A 20,894-nucleotide genomic window follows, 5' to 3' on the forward strand; every position below is an offset into this window, starting at 1 on the left:
TTCTCCAATAAGCAGGCAGCTAAACGATGTGCGTGTTTAACATATGTTGCCGCCACAATGGCAGGCCCCCGCTGTAAACACATTGAGATGCATTGAAACCATTAGGCAGCCTCAGTAGCCTGTAGTGTGTGCCATCCAAATGTGCTGTATTCCCTCTCTCTCTCTCCCTCTCTCTCTTTCTCTCTCTCTCTCTCTCTCTCTCTCTCTGTCTCTCTCTCTCAGCCAGCATCCTCACCGCTAACACACATCTCAGCGCCATCCAGAGAGACCGGCTTCATTTATCTGTCTCGTTCTCTATCTCCCTTTCTCTCTATCACTCTTTCTGTCTCTCTCTCTCTTTCCCCTCTCCTTCGACACTCCCTCGTTTGAGGCCACAGTGTTTTCTTTCTCCTAACAAGTCCCCATTGTGTAATTTCTGTCTCTGCATACAAACTCGCGGCGCAATAACGTAGCTGTATTTATGACCCTGAGAGGAAGAAGAGGAGGAGGAGGATGGAGACGGCGTCTGAGGAGGAGTGGGGGGTAGTCTATGTCCGTGGGCCCCAGTGCGCACATTGGCTGGAGGAAAATAACTCCCACCTGTTGTGGTTACTAGGGTTAGACTGATGTGTATATAAGGGTTTGGGGATATATCTGGTCAATATTGGCCTTTAAGTACAGATGCTGTACAGTCCCACGGTGCTGTTGTAGGAAAGTTATAACCAGGGTATTGCACAGGAAAATCATGGCAGAAGTTGAAAATTAAATGAAAGGAATGAAATGCTCATGTGGAGATGTCACATAATTTGTGTTAGTTTATAGCCTTTGTATAATATATTATATCAGAATAACAGCAACAGTCACATTATTTGTTGCCAGTGTATAGTTGTTTAGCGAAATCCGACCATGATAAACCTAGCTCCTGCTATAAAGTTGTTGTTGCCATGGTAACATCAATTTGGCTATGATAACACACACACGTAAAAGTAACTACTTTTCATGCCTCTGGCTTAAGACAAGCAATGTCTACCCTGTCTAACCCTAACCTTAACCTAACCCTCAGAACCCTCAGACACGGCTTTTGTCCCCAATTGCACAAGCCGTCCCCAATCAACTGGTCTTAAGTCTGGTGTGTGTCCCTGAAAGTCTGACTTAAGTCATACCCACACACACACACACACACAGACCCTTCCCCTCATTTACTTAGCTCGGAACTAGCCATAAAGTATGTCAATGGTCATTGGTCATTTTGTGCTATGGGCCAATAAATATCAAAATTATTGCACCTTTAAGGAGCTGCTAAACCACCTAAAATAATGTAATCTGTATTGATTTCAGTGGCCTAATACATCATTTTAGAGGCTTTTCCACCCTGCCAAGGAAGACACACTGAATCCTAGTCAATTTTTAGAATATCAAAATATCAGCTGGAAGCAGCTATAGGCCTTCAGAAACCCATACTGGTCAAACTGTAGCTGTTACATCTCCATTCACCAGAGCCGGCTATATAGAGACATGTATACAGGTGCACCTTCCGCCTCCGACAAGGCCCCCAGTGGGGAAAAGTGTTATGTGGAGATATCTTACTTTATTTATTTCCTTTTCCAGTGGAGCTCAGCTGGTGCCCCAAGATAACATTGTTCATGTTGTGGAGCTTCGCAATTCCACCGTCTCTCGGGAGTGGGCGGTCGAGGTGGGATGGGGAGATGGGGAAGTGGTGTGTGCGTTCGTCGGTGGTGGTGGGGGGGGGCTCTGGTTATAGAGACCTGGTTGCCGTGACAACCACAGACAGTCCATCCAAGAGACTTGCAGGACAAAACATTACAATTGAGACCACTGAGAAACATGTTTTCAGGATACAGTTCACGACGGCTTCAGCTGTATCAATATGGCTACTCAGTCCCAGAGCATTCAAATCTCCAGTGAGTGTTATTAATGCCCCCCCCCCCCCCCCCCCCCACACACACACACACACACACACACACACACACACACACACACACACACACACACGCCCCACCCTACGCCCCTTGTTAGCGATTCTCCTTCCACTTCCATCCCTCCCTCATCGTCTTAATGATTGAGAGAAGACGGCAGTCCAAACCTTGTGCTAAAATTGATGTGGGGGAAACAGGGGAGGGTGTGTGTGTGTGTGTGTGTGTGTGTGTGTGTGTGTGTGTGTGTGTGTGCATGTGCGTGCGTGCGTGCGTATAAATCCACTGTTCTGGATGCACACTGAGAGCCTCAGGGAAAAAGCCTTTGCAACTCTCATCCTCTGTATTTTGCAATTTCTCTTTCTCCACCACTCATTAGATTCACATTTGTTTCTCTTCTCTTCTATTGCATGTTTATCTGTTTTACTCTCTCTCCTATCTGTCCCTCCCCCACCCCCACCCACCCCCCTCTGTGTGCGCACCTCCCTCTCCCTCCGTATTTCCCTTTCTTTCTCGGTTAAACTCTGCTATTTTATCTCTGCGTCGTTTCTCTCTGTGTGTGTCTCTCTTTGAACAAAGCCATGATAAGCGATGCCAGCTTCCTCTCTGTATTCAGTTCTCCTCGTCCCCCCTTACATTAGCATGCTAACATTACATTCAGAGCTGATTAGATAGCCCGCTTCAAGGATGAATCCCCCCCAGTGGCCCTCGCCTGTGTGTGTGTGTGTGTGTGTGTGTGTGCGTGTGCCAGCCACACTGTGCCACACAACTCCGAACCACCACCTCCCTCCTTCCTCAAGGTAATGGGGGTTGTCTGCTTCTAATTGGAGAAATAAGAATGGCTTCCCACACTGGGGCAGCGGGCCCCACCACTCTTAATATGTCTCTAATACAATAAAGAGAAGCTCCTGTCCTCTCCTTCTTCTCCTCTCCTTTCATTCACACTCTCCTCTCCCCTCCTCACCTTTAATTCCGTTTGTTCCTCTCCTTTTCTCTCCTTTCATTTCATTCGTTCTCCCCTTCCATTGAATTTGTTTGTCTTCTCCTTTCATTTCATCTGTTCTCCTCTCCACTCCTTTCATTCTTTGTCATCTCTCCACTCCTCTCCTTTCATTTCATTTGTTGTCCTCTCCTCTCCTGCCTCTCTTGTCCTCTCATCTTCTCTCCTTTCATTTGTTTTCTTTTCCTCTCCTCTCCTCTCCTCTCCTCTCCTCTCCTGCCTTGTTTGCCTCTCCTCTCCTGTCCTCTCCTCATCTCCTCTTCATTCATTCATTCTCTTTTCCTCTCCTCTCCTTTCCTCTCCTGTAATCTCCTCTCCTGCCTTTTTTTTTTTACCTCTCCTGTCCTCTCCTTATCTCCTCTTCATTCATTCATTCTCTTTTCCTCTCCTCTCCTCTAATCTCCTCTCCTGCCTTCCTTGCCTCTCCTATCTTCTCCTCATCTCCTCTCCTTTCATTTGTTTTCTTATTTCCTCTCCTCTCCTCTCCTCTCCTGCCTCTCTCTTCTCCTCATCTCCTCTCCTTTCATTTGTTTTCTTATTTCTTCTCCTCTACTCTCCGCACCTCTCCTGCCTTCCTTGCCTCTCCTATCTTCTCCTCATCTCCTTTCCTTTCATTTGTTTTCTTATTTCCTCTCATTTCCTCTCCTCTCCCCTCCTCTCCTCTCCTCTCCTGCCTTCCACTCCTCTCCTCTCCTCTCCTCTCCTGCTCTCCTCTCCTCTCCTCCTCTTGTGGTTTGCCCTGCTGTTGTTCTCTCGCTCGGGCAACATTCTCCCTTCTCTCCTCCTCTTTCTCCTCCTCAGCATGTCAAACAGGCTGATGAAGGGATTGGAGGCCCGCAGTGCAAGTAGCTACATGTTCAGTTTCTCTGTCTTAGTCTGTCTAGTCGTAGCATCACTCTCAGTTCCATACACTATCTATTTCTCTGTCTCTGGTAGTCGCAATAAAAGTTTTCTAATGGAAATGAGAAAGGTAGTTTGCATGCAGTGAATTAATGAATAATATCTGAAAAAAAAACCTCCTCTAATTCTAGGTTTCTATGAGCCTTTATCCATCATTAAACAGACATAATTTGCTATTTATTTTTCCATATTCCAGCAAGCATGTGTAACTGCCGCAGGCTCGGCACACCTGTCAGGATTTAAAGGGATTGCACGCTTCGTTGTGCCCCTAGGTGGCAGCGTTGTCATTAAATCCCTCTCGAGGTGGAAATTACTCACTTTTGGAACGCATAAGGCACGACCCATAGCACCCACATGGGAAATGATTCAGGTCCTCTATTGATCGCCGACTGCTTCCTACTATTTCATTAGACCGCCACGAGGCCGCCATGGTGGACAAACAACAGGTCTTTATGGTCAGGCAACAGGTATTTGTGATCAAACCACAGCCATAGCCAATGATACACCTTTTTGGTAGAAAATCATGATGAGAATGCAGGATGCAGGAATGATATACATATATGTCTTTAGACCAATGTAAGAAATGGCAAAATAGAGAGGAAACAAGCATGTAATTTGTGCTAAGCTGTGGCCTATTTGGCTCTGTGACACCACATTCAAATGCCTAATTTGCCAGCCCCAGGATTAGAACCCGCGACGCCAACATTAAAGTCTGTTGCTCCACCAAGCGAGCTCAAGCACCCGTGTGGCTGCCTGAGAAACTTTATTGTGTTTCCGTCTACATGTCAAGTGGGGTTTTTTGAATTTTTTGGGACTGACAGACCAAGCCTACGAACTGACAGACGAGAGTGACTGGTCATAGCTAAAAAGTGACATTTTACAAGGGAGGTGTAGTTTGAGCAGCCGCCCATCAGCGACACTGTATGTAGAAACAAACCCTTCCCTCCCCTCTCCTTTCCACCAGGCCCCCATGTTTTCATGGCCGCGGCTGAGGGACGCAGACCCCGTGCTTCGCTGTGAGATGGCCTCCACCGGAGAGGTAAGTCTTTTCTTTTTACTTTCTTTGCTATCTCTCTTTATTTTTCATCCCATCCAATTTAGAAGACCTAGGTGAACAGTTATGCTTGTGTGTGTGTGTGTGTGCGTGTGTGTGTGCGTGTGTGTGTGTGTGTGTGTGTTTTCTCGCAGGTAGCCTGTTTTGGACCAAACATCTATTCAGCCTTCCTGAAGGCCATGCTCTCTACAGGCTTCAAGCTGCCACAGAAGGGCATCCTGATTGGGATTCAGGTAAGAGTGCAGCCAGCTGGCAGCCCACTGGGCTCCTGTGTGTGTTTTAACAAAAGAGAATTATAGATACTGTATGTCTCACATCTTTTTCATTTGTCTATTCCATCTAAAAACAAAAAGGTACACCCCATTCCTTTCAAATGCCGACTCTGCAAAGAGTCAAAACAGTTTTCAGGTAGGGGATGAAATGTTTATAAGTGAATCAAAAGATGCTTTAAAAACAGACATACTAAAACTGCACTAGGCAAGATTTTATGTCAAAACACACCCATCTCATCAGCCTAAATCACAGTTCGGGGCTGCAACAGAGAAGAGTGTCTCATACTCGGAAGTGAAATGCTGTGAATTTGCCTTCATTTGCGCAAATTAATTTCTGCTGGTAGGTATGGACTCTGGAGGGAAATCTCCTCGCTCAGGTAGTGATGAATCGAAAGTTAAGAGCAAAACTTTCTCCTAAACAGCAGTGAACAAGCCACTGATTGTATTAAGTGGTTTTTAGGGAACAGGTCCACTCCAAGACAAGTGTTTGAAGCCACGCGCCCGTCACAACACGACTGACTTGCTGCAACACATGATACATCCACATCACTCAGCAACATCGATTATGATATTCTCCTCCTATGGCTTTAAGAGAGACAGCGTGGGAGATGCAGGGCAGGGGATAAATAGTATAAGTGTCTGTATGTTTGTGCACTTTGTCTGCTGACAAAGAGTGCGAGTCTCATATAAAAGACGAGCAGAGCAATAAAGAAATAGATGGTGCTGACAAATCTGACAAACTGTTCACATCAGCCTGCTAGTCGTAATTACAAGATGGAATGTGGGATATTTTTGTGGCTTCCAGTCCACCAATGTCGGCCATCCAAGATAATAAAAAATCTTAATTATCAGTTATATTCCCACTAATACAACCAACTATACTGCGTCTGCTGCAGTTTGTCTATGCTTGATTTTAAAATGATAAATAAAAATGATTTTGGATGTGGGCGTTTGAAGTAGTTAAATCCGTGAATGCTTCCAAGTTGTAGCAACAAGATGTCATCCCGTTCTTCCACTTCTTCCGATGTGATGTGAATGCGGCATCAACCAAGACAGGAAGAGGACTGCCTCACTTGGAATGAACAGCATGAAGCTCCTCAAAATGGCAGATGGCGGAACCATTCAAAAAACGCCACTCCCAAACAGCTGTACCTTCTTCAGTAAAACACAAAAAAGAAAGGCAAAAGGAGGGAATAAGGAGAGTGACAAAACCCAGGGGAAGACCAGAGTGAACCTCGAGCTGAGGAGGTTCAAGACTGACAGTTAGTGATAAAACAAGTATTAAAATCTGTTACCCAGTGGTGAGTGATCTGTGCAACGGTGACGTAAAACACTACCAGTAAGGGACTCAAGGGGTCCCCAAACTCATTAAATAATTCATATTCTACTGGTAGCAGCATTAACTGGCAATCATTGCATCATAAGTGGTATAACATTTTTAACTAATGATGCAATATAATCATTTAATAATGAAGCAAACCCTGAAAAATCATCAAAAATGTCATTGGTATGCATGTGCATGTTGCTTGAAATGGGATTTTGCTTTTTAATGGGTGAAATTTTTAGCATCAACAATTACATAATATGGATGTGCTGTTTATCCAGAACAACAATATTAAAGCGCTCTGGAAACTGAATGAAACTACAAAACAGGTTTTCATTTTATTTTCCAAAACACAAATACAAAGTTGGATTAACTGTGAAAATCCATTTTTTTTTATTGCCTTGGTGCTTGTGGCACTCTGTTCTGTTCTGTTCTGTTCTCTGAAAGAGGGGAAACCAATTAGAGGAAAAAGAAAAGAAAAAATCCTACATCAAGGCAAGCTCGTCGTAAAACTGTTTCATAACTCATTGAGTGTTATGAGCAAACCGAATAAGCTCAAAGCTATTTCCCAAAAAATAGCTTCACCACTACTCAAATATCTTGGTACAAGCCAGGCCTTCATTCACTCCGTGTTCTTAGTGAAGAGATGTTTGACTCAGCGTGCTCAACCACTGCTTCAATCAGATGCTTTATAGAGTTTCATCACATACATGGTTCATGAGGCCAGGACATCTGGGTCCTCCAGCCGACCTTGGGCATGACATGAGAAGACAAAGTCCCCTACAATGACATTCTTACCCATTTGAAACCCCCAGCATTGAAGCCTCTGTTGCTCAAAAACACTTGTGTTGGCTATGTCATGCCTCCTAGATGCATATCTGCTGAAGGCCAGCAAAAACAAAGATCACACCAAATCCCTACTGAAGTGATGCAGCATCCAGCCATCCACTCTGGAGAGCCAGACGGGGTACTGGCACACCTGGATTTCCTCCTGCAACCAAGAGTGTGGAGCATATAAAAGTTTAAGACATAACCAATCCATCCTGCTCCAGTTTTCTCCACTGCAGTTGTTTGGGAGAAGGCTGAAAAGGAACTGCAGTAGCTAAATCACAGTGTTTGGTGGTTGTATGAGTACTACATCATTTTCATTGTGGGGTGAACTATTCCTTAAAATGTATCATAACCAGCCTTTCCACACAGCATACACGGACGTACAGTACAGTGGCCACACTGTAAGTAAGGTTTTGCCAAATTATAAGTATGAAATTTCACTGATTCATGTGGGTGATGCCAAACTTTTTGGGAGAGGATGGAGCGAAGCATGGTTTGTACAGAAGATGAGCAAGAGGGTGAGCGGAACAAAAGGAGAGGGTAGGCAGAGGCTGAGTAGAGCTGCACAATGCCGTGAGCGATTAGCAGAATTTAAAGTCGCTCAACTCTGCTCACATACTCCGATGACCATTAGAGGAGGAACCAGTGTCAGGCCCAAAGGCATCAGTGCCTGCACTGGCTGTCCTCTCTTGTGATGTGCCTACATCTGGCCTTTGTATGGCAAAACCTTGTGGGTCACATATTGGCCAGGCCTTCACAGTTAAGTGCAATGGCATAAGCAAAATACCCCTAATAACCGTTCACTGTGATAGAAGGACCAACATCCTCATCGATATTGATGGATAGCCTTAAGCGAGCAAGTCAGCACCCTTCCAATGACTTTGTCCCTTAATAGTTAAGTTGGTAGAGCCGAAACCGACTTGAGGGTGTCTTTTCAAAGGGCAGCAGTGCATTGAAGTGGAGGTTGTCTTTCAAATTGGTACAACCCAGACAGAGTAGAGAAGGCTGTTGGATGAGGGAATCTACTTGTAACCCGGTAGAATCGAGCAGTGTCTCACTCAGGAGTTTATTGACCATGTGCAATGGATAGGCATCGAACTTGGATAGTCCATGCAAAACCATATAGTGCCATCGTGCTTCAGCATAAACACGATGGGACTACAGCAGTCAGTGTGGGACTACTCCTGGGGAAGACCGGAAGTATATGAGATTCATGTGATGGTGTATGAAGTTAGCGTTACCTGACAAGGACGAAATCCCCAGCTTGTTTGAAAGCATAGACAGGAGTGCTATTTACCATCATGAAGGCTACATACCATATATAAAGAAGGCATTTGATATTGCCAGCCTGAGAAAATGGCAGCGAGCAAATATTTATATGTATGAAAAGCAACGACATTACATAAAGAAAGCTTTCTATCAGTTTGACTTCCTCCAGTGAGTTCTGGTCACATTCCAATTCGTCTCCTGCAAAAAAAAAAAAATGTCACCATTTCCCTTTACTCACTCCTGACTGAGTGCCCAGTCGTTACTCATATTCATAGAGAATGGTTTTGGTGAGACAGCAGTAATTTCAGCAAGCAAATTGTTTACTGAGCTGAAGGGCACACAGTTTGGGTGTAATCAGTTGCAAATTGGCAGCAAACACTCACAAAGGAGTGTTCAGCACTTTCAGTATGCTAGATGGAATCCATTAAGTGGGTCATTTGAAGCTGACAACTGGTATCAGAAATGTATTTAAAAATCCTGCAGTTCGGATAGCACCTTAATGAAATAAGACATTCAATTAAGATGAGATTTGGTTGAATTTGAATTTTTATCTCAACCAGAACAATGACTCTTTGGAGGAACACAGGACAACAGTGAGCCAAGAGGTTGCTGCAGTATTGGAAGTGTGATGGGAGGGTAGGACCTCCACAATAAAACAGCTCTTTTCTGCAGATTCCTCTCAGCTATACCTTACACAGCATTATGTTGTCAAACCAAGAGCAAATCTCCAAGCGGAACTCAACCTCTTTTCTTTATAATGTCAACCCCTGAACACCTTTCGCGTGTGGGGTTGACCGTTTTTTCATCCATCGCTTCCAGGGCTGCTCCATTCCGGGAGTGGATCCGCAATATTACACCAGGGTCAGTGTCTGTGTTATTACTGCAACGTTGTTTTCTAATCGGAACCGCAGGTAGGGCACGACAGTGTGAAATATCCATTAGTCACCGAGGCTGCGCTCAGCCTGCCCCCTCTCCAACGGCTGACCTGACGCAGCTGGAGAACGGCCACGCATCTACAGCCAGCGGCCACGCTGAAGGCGCTGTGGATGCACATCACGACTGTTGAGAGATTCAAGAGGGAACTTGCACTAATGGCAATAGGTGATGGACTGTATCTCCTGCCATTGCTCTGGACCATTTTGGATGAACAGGGAATACCACAGGAACACACTTCCTCTCTTTGTGTTTCTCCAGCTCCCAATAGCACTCTCTTGCTATGTCATTCTCTTTCTTTGTCTCCTTCCCTCCCCCACAGCATTCGTTCCGACCCAACTTCCTGGCCACAGCGCACCAGCTGAAAGAGGAGGGCTTCAAGGTGAGGATTGAAATCTTGCCTGTTTGTAACACCACAGCCTTGGTTCCTCATTCACAAGCAACACAAAAGTCATACTTGATTGGATATAAAGTAATTGAATGACATGTGGTTGATGAAGCTTCCTTTCCATTCTGGTCATCATTCTACTGCCCTTACATTAATACTTAAGACTTATCCTTGATTTCCCTAAGTGTTGGTATGACATACTGTATATGGTGATGATGCTTAAGGGAAAATCCTCCAACATGTGCCTTCTGTTCTGCAGCTCTATGCTACCGAGGCCACCTCAGCCTGGCTGTGCGCCAATGACGTGCCCGCCACTCCAGTAGCGTGGCCCACCCAGAAGGGAGAAGACACCAGTTTGTCCAGTATTAACAGGTGGGGAAGTTTTCATTTTCAAGATTAAATTGGAAATTTTTATATCATGGAACTCAAAAACAGTCCTACACGTGAAAATTGTGGAAAAGGCTGGGCTTTTCCAAAAAAATCAAGGCACTATTGTAAGGGGATGAGAAAGGTCTTATGTCAAAACAAAGTCAAGCATGGGGAAAACAAAAAAGCCACAGGGACATTTCAGCCGTTTTGGCCTTAATTAGGCTCTAGCCAATGATAAAGGAAAAATAGAGTGAATATGCTCTATCATTAGTAAATCAAGGACCGCTGCGATGTACATTTTAGCTGATAGAACATAAAGTGAAACTGATTGGATTTACCCCAGTCCTGCTCCAAACTTAACACTGACTTTATTCCACGAGTCACTTTTGCTTTAGTCAGGAGCTTGTTCAATTATCAGAGGTACAACCTTCTTCAAAAGTTGTAGCCACACAGAATAATGGCAGCAGGCCTGCTGGAAGCGACTGCAGTTTTCAGGTGATGATTCCACAAACAAGTCATGATCATGCTAAAATGAAGCCATCTGGACCATATGCTTGGGAATGATTTGGTGAAGAGGAGGATGCAAAGGGAATTAAATAAGCCCACTCTAAGACAATACACACAGAGCACTGGCAGCAGGAGGCAGGAGGCACGAGGATTGGACGATTGTTTACAGAGGATTTAGCAGCACCTTTGTCGTCACTGTTGTCTGCCCTCTATGTTTGTATTAGCATTCAGCCCCGATGCCACTGTCTGTTAGAGGCCTTCAAATGGAAAGGGCAACGCAGACAATTTCTTTTTTTGTGTGTGTGATGCCATAATGAGGATACAACAGGAAACTTAGCATCAATTATTAGCAGCGATACAACTAATCAATATTAAAATCTGGTTTCCACTCCAGTCAAAGCTAATTTTCTGCCTTGATTATCCATGTGCCCTTTGCAACTCCAAGTCTGTGATCAAGTTGTTGATCATAGGAACTGCCCGATCAATCCCTATGCTAACGCCAGCCATTGCCTGAATTAACCCAACTTTCACTATCATAGTATTTGGATTAGTCTTAATATGGCTTAAATTCATATTGCTTTGATCCCATGATTCTATGACACTATGTGTGTGTGTGTGTGTGTGTGTGTGTGTGTTCGTGCAGACTGATTAACGAGGGCCACATCGACCTGGTGGTTAACCTGCCCAACAACAACACGCGCCACCTAAAGGATAACTTCCTCATCCGCAGAATGGCTGTGGACCACGGCGTCCCCCTCATCACAAACTATCAGGTCAGGAACTGTCACACTACCAACGACTGCATTATTAGACCTGGTAGTAGTATTAGTATTAGAACTGCTAGTAGTCAAGAGTATTGCATGAGGTTTGATTCAATTCACATGCAAGTCCATTTTACATGTTAGGCATTTAGTAGAAGCTCCTATCCAGAGCAAGGTACAATCAGTGCAGCAGTGCAACAAGCTTCACTTCCTATTTGACCAAAAAATCACAAGCAAACACGATTAGCGAGTGCCAAGGTAATCTATATAGAATAGAGTCCTGTGACCATAGAAAGATCTTTTGTAAGAGCAGGTGCTCTTTCAAAGAAGCTAGGAATAAGAGCTGAGGAGATGGAGATGGAATTTGTAAAGAGAAATAAGGGCTTTTGTTTCCACTTTTCGCGGCTGCTTAAAAGGCTGTTTGTCAGGCAAGAGAAATTAAGCATTCCCCTACTAGTTCAGACATTTATAACTATATTCATTCTTCAATGGTGATAATGTCCAACCGTTCAAGTCATGCTTGTCCAATGAACAATAGTGAAGTGTACCAAATGACGAGGCTAGAAATGGATAGAACGTAGAAATATCCGATTAGATAAGTCAAAATTCAAGAAGCGTTATTGAAAAACTATGAGAAACTAGGTTTCATATTTGTTGTGCGCATGGGAATGGTTTGCGTGTGTGACCCAGGTGGTGAAGCTGTTCGCGGAGGCCATCTGCTACGCCGGGGAGCTCGACACCACCAGCCTCTTCCACTACCGCCAGAAAGAAAGCCAACAGAGAGTGGCCGACCAGCAGACTGCGAGGACGCTCGGCTTGCAAGATGCTTCTTGTTAAAAAAAAAAAAAAAAAAAAGAGTAGGACTTAGAGTTTTCGAGAGGCTGAATCATCCAAAATGACTTCTCCGTGGTTCCTTGTAAGTTCTGATGGAGAAGCTGTGTGAGGCTAGGAACTTCAGATTGGTTTTCTTCCTCCAGTGTGATTTCACCAGTAGGTGAAGCAGCAGTATCAGATGCAAGCATATAGGGACACGTGGTTCCTAAATAATTTCGTAACAACTCACCACCTCTCTTGTTCCTGTCCTGTGATGTCAGGGTGATGTCGAGCTATTTCAGTGACAGGAGTTGCAGCCTGAGTTTAGTTTCCGGGGGCCAAAACACTCTGATTGATACCAGGCTTCAAGGGATTATTCTACTTTCTTTCAACACAGGTTAAGGAGGCTGGAAGTCGACGCATCAGGGGAAACGGTACTTGCGCTGCTTTCTCATGAAAGTAGATCCCTAAGGGTGGCGTGTCTTTGTTTTCTTGTTTGAACTCCACTGGTGCATTACATTGTTACAGTGCCAACGCTGTTGTATTTTCTTATTTTATTGATGACCAGTGCCCCTGTTTTTTTCAGACAACTTTGAAAATTTCTGCGCCTCGGTTTTATTGGTCTCTGTAGCGAGGAAACCTCCCCGCTGCTCGGCTCTCTCTGAGCTCGTTTTAACACTAATGGTCTGGTCAAAGGCCAGTCTTTTACTCACTCTGCCTCATTCGTGCATTTTGGTTTCGGACTAAAGAAGGTGTTGTGGACCCAACTGAAATCACAGTATGTACTGTAAGCGTGTCTCATAAGCAACTGTACGTACATTAGCTATAATGTAGCTACTCCTTAGTCATTTTTCATGATGCAAGGAACTGCTGTTTTCCAAAGAGCTCCAGCCTTAAAACCTAATCCAAGGTTGAAACTGATCTGTTCATATTTTTAGATTTCTATGTGTATATATGTTAAAAACTGAGTCTGCATTTGAACCTGCTCTGCATTTAAACATTGTACTCTTCCTGCATACAAACCAGATATAAAAGTATTCAGAACTCTCTTGCATTTTTGTTCTTTTTTTTTTTTGTCCCACAGTATGTTTATTAGCTCTGAATCCACTTTAATATGAAGTCTTCTCTCAGGGGACGCTTGCCGTGTGTGTGTGTGTGTGTGTGTGTGTGTGTGTGTGTGTGTGTGTGGTGAGTGTCTTAAGCTGTGTTTGTGTTGGAAATGTGTTAAAAAGCAGGTGTTTTTCCTCCCACTCCCAACAGCCTCTGCTTGAATCAGCCTATTCAGGCACAGTACAACTGCACTGAAACGTGAGATGGTGTATTGTTATACAGCAATATAAAGAACAGTTGGGTACAAGAGGATAGCACAACGCTACCAAGTACAGACTCTGAAATAGAGCACTCTTGCATTATTTTTGCAGCAGTTTAAAAACTGATTCATTTGCAACAGTCGTGGAACAATTGCTATCAATATATTATTGCCAGCAATATGCATTTAAAACCCTCAGTGAAAGCACAACCCTCTGAAACTGCAGAATCTGACTTCAATGTACAGTATGGATCTTAATCTTAACTTACTGACCTGCCCACTGTTTCTGTTAGTGGGGCTTGTATGTCTACATCCACAAAAGCGCACAATTATTCTCTATTCAGAACAAGAAGACTTAATCAAAGACCACCTTACTTTCTAGGGCAGAGTTTCAAAGTTATTGGTCATTTTTGCCAAGGATGGATCGAAGAGTGTGTGTATGTGTGTGTGTGTGTGTGAGTGAGAGAGAGAGAGAGAGAGATCTGAGTAATATCTTCGTTCTGCCTTGCTTTGTCAGTCAGATATAAGGCGTTCTTTTTCACTTTGAAAACCCAAGGAACTTTTTGGGGTTTTTTTTCACCTGGCTCCGAGACATGAAACAAATCAAAATCTATACACGTCTAGCACAGTTCCTCTGGGATACAAACGTGTCATCTTTTGGAGATATTTCGCTATCATGATCTGTTTCCTTTTTTTTTTTTTTTGGAGGGGGAGACGGGGCGTTTCAGAATGAGGAAGTAAAGACTTGCCAGCTGATAGACTGGTTTCCCGGACTGGGAGACCAGAGTCTCCAGTGGATGTGTTTGTTTTTTACTCTCTCTCTCTCTCTCTCTCTCTCTCTCTCTCTCTGTCCTTTCCCATTCATGAAACACTTTGTGGAAGTTATCACTGCACTGACTCAGACACACAGGGAAGAGGAGGGGCAGAGGGGGTGTTTTGCATCTTTCTTTCTCCCTCCATGTCATCCTGCAACTGCCCCCCCCCCCCCCCCCTTGTGAGTTTATGGTGCACTCACATAATGTACTATGATAATGTGATAATATGATAATGTGAGAATATCTGACTTTCATGTGCTCATGAAAGTGATGCACGTAATACATATACAGTATGTTTAGTTACCTTACAAATGATGAGTGCATTTAACGTGACCTAAAAAGTTAGTTGTAGACTATGTATTATAGGCTATAATATAGTATATAGGTAACTATATATGTGGGGGTGTGCGTGTTTGCATCCCCGGTTCCTGTTCATCTGAGCTAATTCTGCCTCAGCAGCCCACTGTTCGATTTACCAAGGACCACCGGAGTCACGATTCACTGCAGGCACAGTAACCAAGCAACAGGGCCGGTTGTGGTGCTCGTAGCTGACGAGACCCCCACATTGTGTTCGGCGGTATGTCTGCAAATCCCACTTTGATTAAAGTGTAGGATCGTTAAGTTTAACCTCACCCTGTTATCTTGGAAAAATTGCTTTTCACATTAATGTGTTTTGGGTCTGCTGGCCCGAAGGCACCGAGGTCTCAGTTCCTATATGAAAGCATGCCTTCCCTTGGGCAGGTAAAAACAAATGCCTTAACTGCAACCTGATTACCAATGAAACGGCTCCATTTCAATGCAAGAACAGAATTTGTATGTGTGTGATGACAAACCCCAAAAATACATGCCTGTGGTCATGGGATGTAAGCATAGGTTAAGATGCCTTTGAGGCACAGAGCGGTTTCCTCCTTGAGGACTCGACTTATTGCTGGTTTCACATGGTATGAAGATGGAATTATCAGCTAGATGAAGAGAGACATCTTTTTTTCCGAAATGTAAATTTGCGCATAGCCCAGGGCGGAGAGGAGACAGCTGGAGCATCAAAGTGACGATGCCACTGGGCATGAATCCTCACATGAACACAGTATGGGTAAACTAGCTGTAATCATCCCTCCTAAGATGCCCAGTAGGAGGTCTTGAGGGGCTGTTTTGCTGTGTGCCATAGAATGCCGCACATAAGCAAGTGGGAGCAGTTCATCTTGGTGCTGATCTTTATATCTTGGGCAACTGCAATTTTGTAGGATCTTCATAGAGATGAAAGGACAAGAAATGGTGATGTCTTGACTTCAATAAACTCCAACTCGGTCTTAGTGTTGCGCCAATGTCCTGCAAGCACCAGGGGCAATGTAATAAAGTTCTATGTGTTCCTTTTGAAACAGCAAGGGGAGCTCAAAATGAGATTAGTTGCCCTGGCTTGTGTGTTTAGTGATGCAAAATTCGACTCTTTTATGAGATTCGGTTCTTTATGTCACTCAGTGAAAAGATTTTTTCAATTGAGTCTTTAGTTTGATTCAGTTGGTGAGAGAGGGAAGACTTCAGGGCCCAGTATTTCAAAACTTGTAATCTGGATCAGAATAATCCGGATAATGAAATCCTCCTTTTCTCAGTCATGGATCACGGTGATCCTGCTGACTTTATCTGAGTATTTCAAAACACAGGCAGGGTGGATCACTGTGATCCCTACCTGGCCGGATACGGATTTCCCAATCTCAAGTCTCCGCCTCCGGGATCTGAAACATGGCGGACTACTTCATGAAAGGAGTAGCACAGAGCCGACTTTCACGTCAAAAGTGTAAGTTAACCGTCGTCTATTGTGTAGCGGTTTTAATACCATACGAACGGCAACCAACACATCATGCAAGCCAACTATTTGAATTGTCACCTTATTAAAAGCAGGGCGTGGCGATCTCTAATTGAGACGCGGCCGTGCTAACGGGAGCTAACGCGGCTCCATTGACTTGTGTGTTAAGCAGCTAGCGGGCTATCATTAGCGTCACGTCATTTGCAACACGGCAGATTTACAGTATAAGCAGGCTGCATTGTGTACAGACCTGCTCAGTGCTTAGAGAAACAGCTTGACATTTGAAATAGCATGGTCCTGTTTTAGTTAGTGGTCACATTATTTGACATGTCTTTGTTGGAATAAAACTTTGTTTGGACCCTGCATCCCTTTGTCTTTCTCTGTTTTGGTACATGCAAGTTACAATGTTTGGTGAACTAGAATTTGAGAAATAATTGTAATTTTATTTACAGCAGTTTTACAGTGTGGTCAAAATTTTTACTATGCTTTAAATTTTTTGATATTACTTAAATTACTTGTTAGAAGTACAACACTAACACTTAAGTGTAACGAACATCTTGAGTAACAATATCTAGGAGAAGTATGAGCTGAGAGTTTGTCAGTCCAAGTCAAATCCACCTCTGAGGTGGGATTCAAATGATCCTGAAATTTTGGTATCAAGTTGATCCAGATATCTGACTTAACTTTTGAAATACCCAAATCAGCCTTTTATCTGGATTCAAGGGAGGATTGGATTACCAGAGCTGAAACCCTGATCTTCAGGATCAGGATTCTCCTGATCTGTGTTGAAATACCCAGTTTTCAGATCAGATCTAGATTTAATCCAATCCGACCAGGATAATCCTGTCAGATCACGTTTGAAATACTGGGCCCTGGTGAACGATGAATGAGAGTCAAAAGTGGATTGGCTCCACATGATTCTCGTTGTATACACTTAGGAGAGTTGAGAATAATGTAATGTCTACCCAGTACTGCTATAGGACAGCCTACACTCATGAAAGTGGATGCAATCTTTCAATCAATGAGAACCACGTAGACTCAATCAACGAGAACCGTGGGTGTAGATTAGACGAACCAAGTGCATTTATTTCTTGTTCATCGCATATATATAACATTGCAAAAGTAGGAAATGCTACCAATAACTAAACTCAAACAAATTGACTAAGCCAAATAAAAAGTGAGGATGAATAAAAAACAACACAAAAGTGAAATAGGAAATATTAGAGACTTCCAGGTCATCCAAATGTCATGCTGCACATTCTGCAAAAGACTTTTAATTTTGTTTTTAATATGCATACGTACCAGCTCTACACTTGTATGTCAAAGCAGTTGAATGGTGAATGGAACAAATAAATGTAAAAGGTGTTTATTAAAGATGCAAACAAAGTATGTGAGTAACACAGCTCACAGCTCCTCTCGTTTGCGAATCGAGAATCGTCCATGGATTTTCCATCGCTGGTGTGTGTGAGAGAGAGAGAGAGTTTGCGTGGCAGAGTAGGCTCAATTTAGTTTAAATTCATATGACATGGTCCTCATTCTGAATCATTTAGATTAGATATGAGCGGTTTTTGGGCTTTTTGCATTTTTGAAGAATTCCTGAACTGACTGAAATGAAAGTGAATTGAATCCAGCCCTGGTGGGGGATTCTGGTAGCCGTTTTGTCTCTCTTTGTAACTAGCGGCTACGACAGATGGGAGGGGAGACCCAGCTGTAGCTCCTCGCAAAGCTGATTACATTCAACAGCGAAGGTTGATGCATTGAACATGAGGGCTTGTAAACGAGCGATGGGGAAACTAACGCCAATCACAGAGGTAACGCAGCAGACAAACTTAAAATTTATCCCCGCTAATAAATAAGACAAAGAAAACACAAGACTGCTCAAATCAAACGGAATAATCGCTGCCTCTTTTTGAAGGGAGAGTGTGTCCAGGAATGCTAAATAATGCACTGTTTCACCACGCTCCTCTGGCATGAAGAGGGACCCGCTGTTTCTCATCCAAGGAAAAAATAAACCTGGCTAATTGACATGCATTTGTCATGCTGGGCCAAATGAATTATCTATGGAGGCGGGGGCGAGGGGAGGGGGGGGGGGGCGGGGCAGGGAGGTAGAAGATGTTGCTTCCCTCTTGGGCTGAGTCACATAGGCCCTTTTTTTTTTTTTTTTTGCTTTATGCAGATCTGATTGGCAGCTATAGATGAGGGGGCAGCGTCATTGGCTGACTGCCCCCTACAACCACCCACCCCCCCCCCCCCCCCCGCCCCGCCGCAGTGCGCAGCCCACCCGGGGATAAGTGACTACCCTTAGGGAATTAGGAGGAGATGGTGTTTCAACCTTGTGTGTGTGTGTGTGTGAGGGAGGGAAGTGAGTGACACAGTGTGTGCTACATATGTGTGTGTGACAGATAGGGAGAGAGAGAACGGGCGTAGGGGTGTGTGTGCAGGAGTGGTACAGAGGGATATTAACGTGTGACTATGCATTAAAATCCAATTAGGCTGCAGTATATATATATATGTATGTATGTACACACTGTAGTATGTGTGTATCACACTGGCTACACAACAGAGACACCTTGGCCTCGTGGAGTGCAGGTTAGCAATCTCCTGCCAGCACACACACACAGAAATTAACACACTTTCAAGCGTTAATGAACACAACAGGATCGTTGAATACGTGATTTTAATGCTCCACACAGCTTCAGTCCTTACTCCCCGCCAAAGCCTGCTTTGGCATGTGGTAAATACCATTCTGCGGCAGCAAGACGCCACCCCATTAGCCGTAATGTTGTCCCGTTCCAATTGTGACCGCAGTTTAATTGTTTCCCAGGCCGTCAGGGGGTTCCAGTTGCCATCTATACAAAGAGGAGATTGCCATAATGTGTTTCCATGCTGCTACAACACAATCACCTATTGTTTGACAGCTTCCATTCACCACATGGGTCTTGCAGTCACTTATAGTGAGTTATGTTGTTGCTGTAATAACAGGTAACTTAGACTTCATGCATATGTAAACCTGGTGTGGAAGACAAAGCTCAAAAGCGTCTTGGCCCTGCGATCATCACTGCACCAATGCCTTGCAATTGAACAATGTTGACTTTAGCATTAAGGTGCTTATCTGTCCAATTAGTCATCTGTCCAATTAGCCTACTGCTGCTGAGGTGGATGGTGAGGTTGTAATATATGAGGTGAGACTACAAGACTAGGTCGTGGACTACACAGAGAAAAATAAAGGTGCGAACTGAAACCGAAAATGGTTCTTCGGAGTGATGCCATAGAAGAACCATTTCTGGTTCCACAAAGACCAAGGTTCTTTAAAGAACCATTTTTTGCACTCCTTTGCTTAGACACCTGCATTGTGTTTTTGTTTATCTGCCTTGTATAGCCTCATTTGCAATTGCACAATATACTGTATACTAAACCTAAACCTAACCCTAACTATAAATAACCCTTTAACCTAGGTCAATAACCCCAATGAAAATGGTTCTTTGGGATATTAAAAGGTTCTTGAAAGGTTCTTTGTGGAACCAGAAACGGTTCTTCTATTGCATGACTCCCATTTTCGGTTCCAGTTCGCACCCTTATTTTTCTGTGTGTAGGTGTAAGGCTTGGTTCATGCTTTCTGTGTGGCTAGACAGACGGGAACTCCAGTGGAATTGGCCAGTAGCTCCGGTTCCTCTTTCTTCAGCCAATCCTGGATGGAGTTGTCATGTTCAAACGTCAGGTGGTGAATGCAATTCTACATCCTCATCCTAAACAGCACCTTGCGGTTAGCTACACCAGGTCCTGTGTGTTGGTAACGCAGCCATCTTGGAATTAATGATCACACTAAATCATTATGTCTAAAGTGATTTGGTTTAAGTGCACAGGAAATGTTCCATCTAAATTCATTCAGTAGTTAAACGTCAGGCACGAGCAGTGGAGAAAAAGGATGGATGGATGGATGATGGGGATGATTAGCGCTGGATGGGCGCGCGAGGACAGGGAGAGATGTATCCGCTGCAGCCAGTAGCGCTTTGTGCCAAAGTGCCTCGCAGTCAACTGACAGTAGTTCAAAGGACTGAGGAGTTCACAATCTGCTCACTATGAGTCTCTCTTGACTCCTCTGTGATTATGGGGAGGTTGGCTGGTCTAAATGGTCGGACAGCTGTGTGTCTCTGACAAAAAAAAATGAACAAAACCCAGCTGAGCCTCTCTCAGTCTCTCTCTCACACACACACACTCTAATTACTTCTGAATCACATCAAATGCCCATCTACTTTAGCTTGCTTGACGAGCCCACTTAAATTATACCTTTTAAATTACAGTCTTTCTTGTTAAGGTACCATTAGGAATACTTTGCGAGACAAACTAGAGTGATGGCAAATTTCCTTTTTTTGTGGCGTTTTCCCCTCAGGTTTCGCGGGAGGACTTGGAGATTGAGGGCTCCGAAGAGTGTGTTTTGCAATCAGCATAACAAAACCTGCACTAAGCTCCATCACACCCCTTGTTTAGCTTGAAGGGGGCGCAATTAAACGCGGCAGAGGATCGGCGTTAGTATTCCGCCAATGTAGGAGAGATTTCCCTGTACGGTCCGTGAAGGTTTTAGCTCGAGCTTTGTCTAGAATGCCAAAGTTAAGGTGTGCTGTGCTGCTAGCAGGG

At 44.0% G+C, this 20,894-nt stretch overlaps 1 protein-coding gene across 1 annotated transcript in view; it reads left to right on the top strand.

The window, feature by feature from the left end:
• Positions 1 to 13,373, top strand: part of cps1 (carbamoyl-phosphate synthase 1, mitochondrial) — a 59,477-nt gene extending 46,104 nt beyond the window's left edge. Inside the window, exons 33-38 of the mRNA XM_071529138.1 lie at positions 4,778 to 4,852; positions 5,002 to 5,100; positions 9,819 to 9,878; positions 10,144 to 10,256; positions 11,404 to 11,533; positions 12,212 to 13,373. Of these exons, the coding sequence (XP_071385239.1) occupies positions 4,778 to 4,852; positions 5,002 to 5,100; positions 9,819 to 9,878; positions 10,144 to 10,256; positions 11,404 to 11,533; positions 12,212 to 12,358 (624 nt within the window). The 3' untranslated portion in view covers positions 12,359 to 13,373. The remainder of the gene's footprint in view (positions 1 to 4,777; positions 4,853 to 5,001; positions 5,101 to 9,818; positions 9,879 to 10,143; positions 10,257 to 11,403; positions 11,534 to 12,211) is intronic.
• The last annotated feature ends 7,521 nt before the right edge of the window (positions 13,374 to 20,894 follow it).

Source organism: Centroberyx affinis, unplaced genomic scaffold, assembly GCF_046629955.1.
Source record: "Centroberyx affinis isolate AG114_WGS23_722 - 3 ecotype Tasmania unplaced genomic scaffold, CSIRO-AGI_Caff_v1 ptg001769l_1, whole genome shotgun sequence".
Classification (NCBI taxonomy): Eukaryota; Metazoa; Chordata; class Actinopteri; order Beryciformes; family Berycidae; genus Centroberyx; species Centroberyx affinis.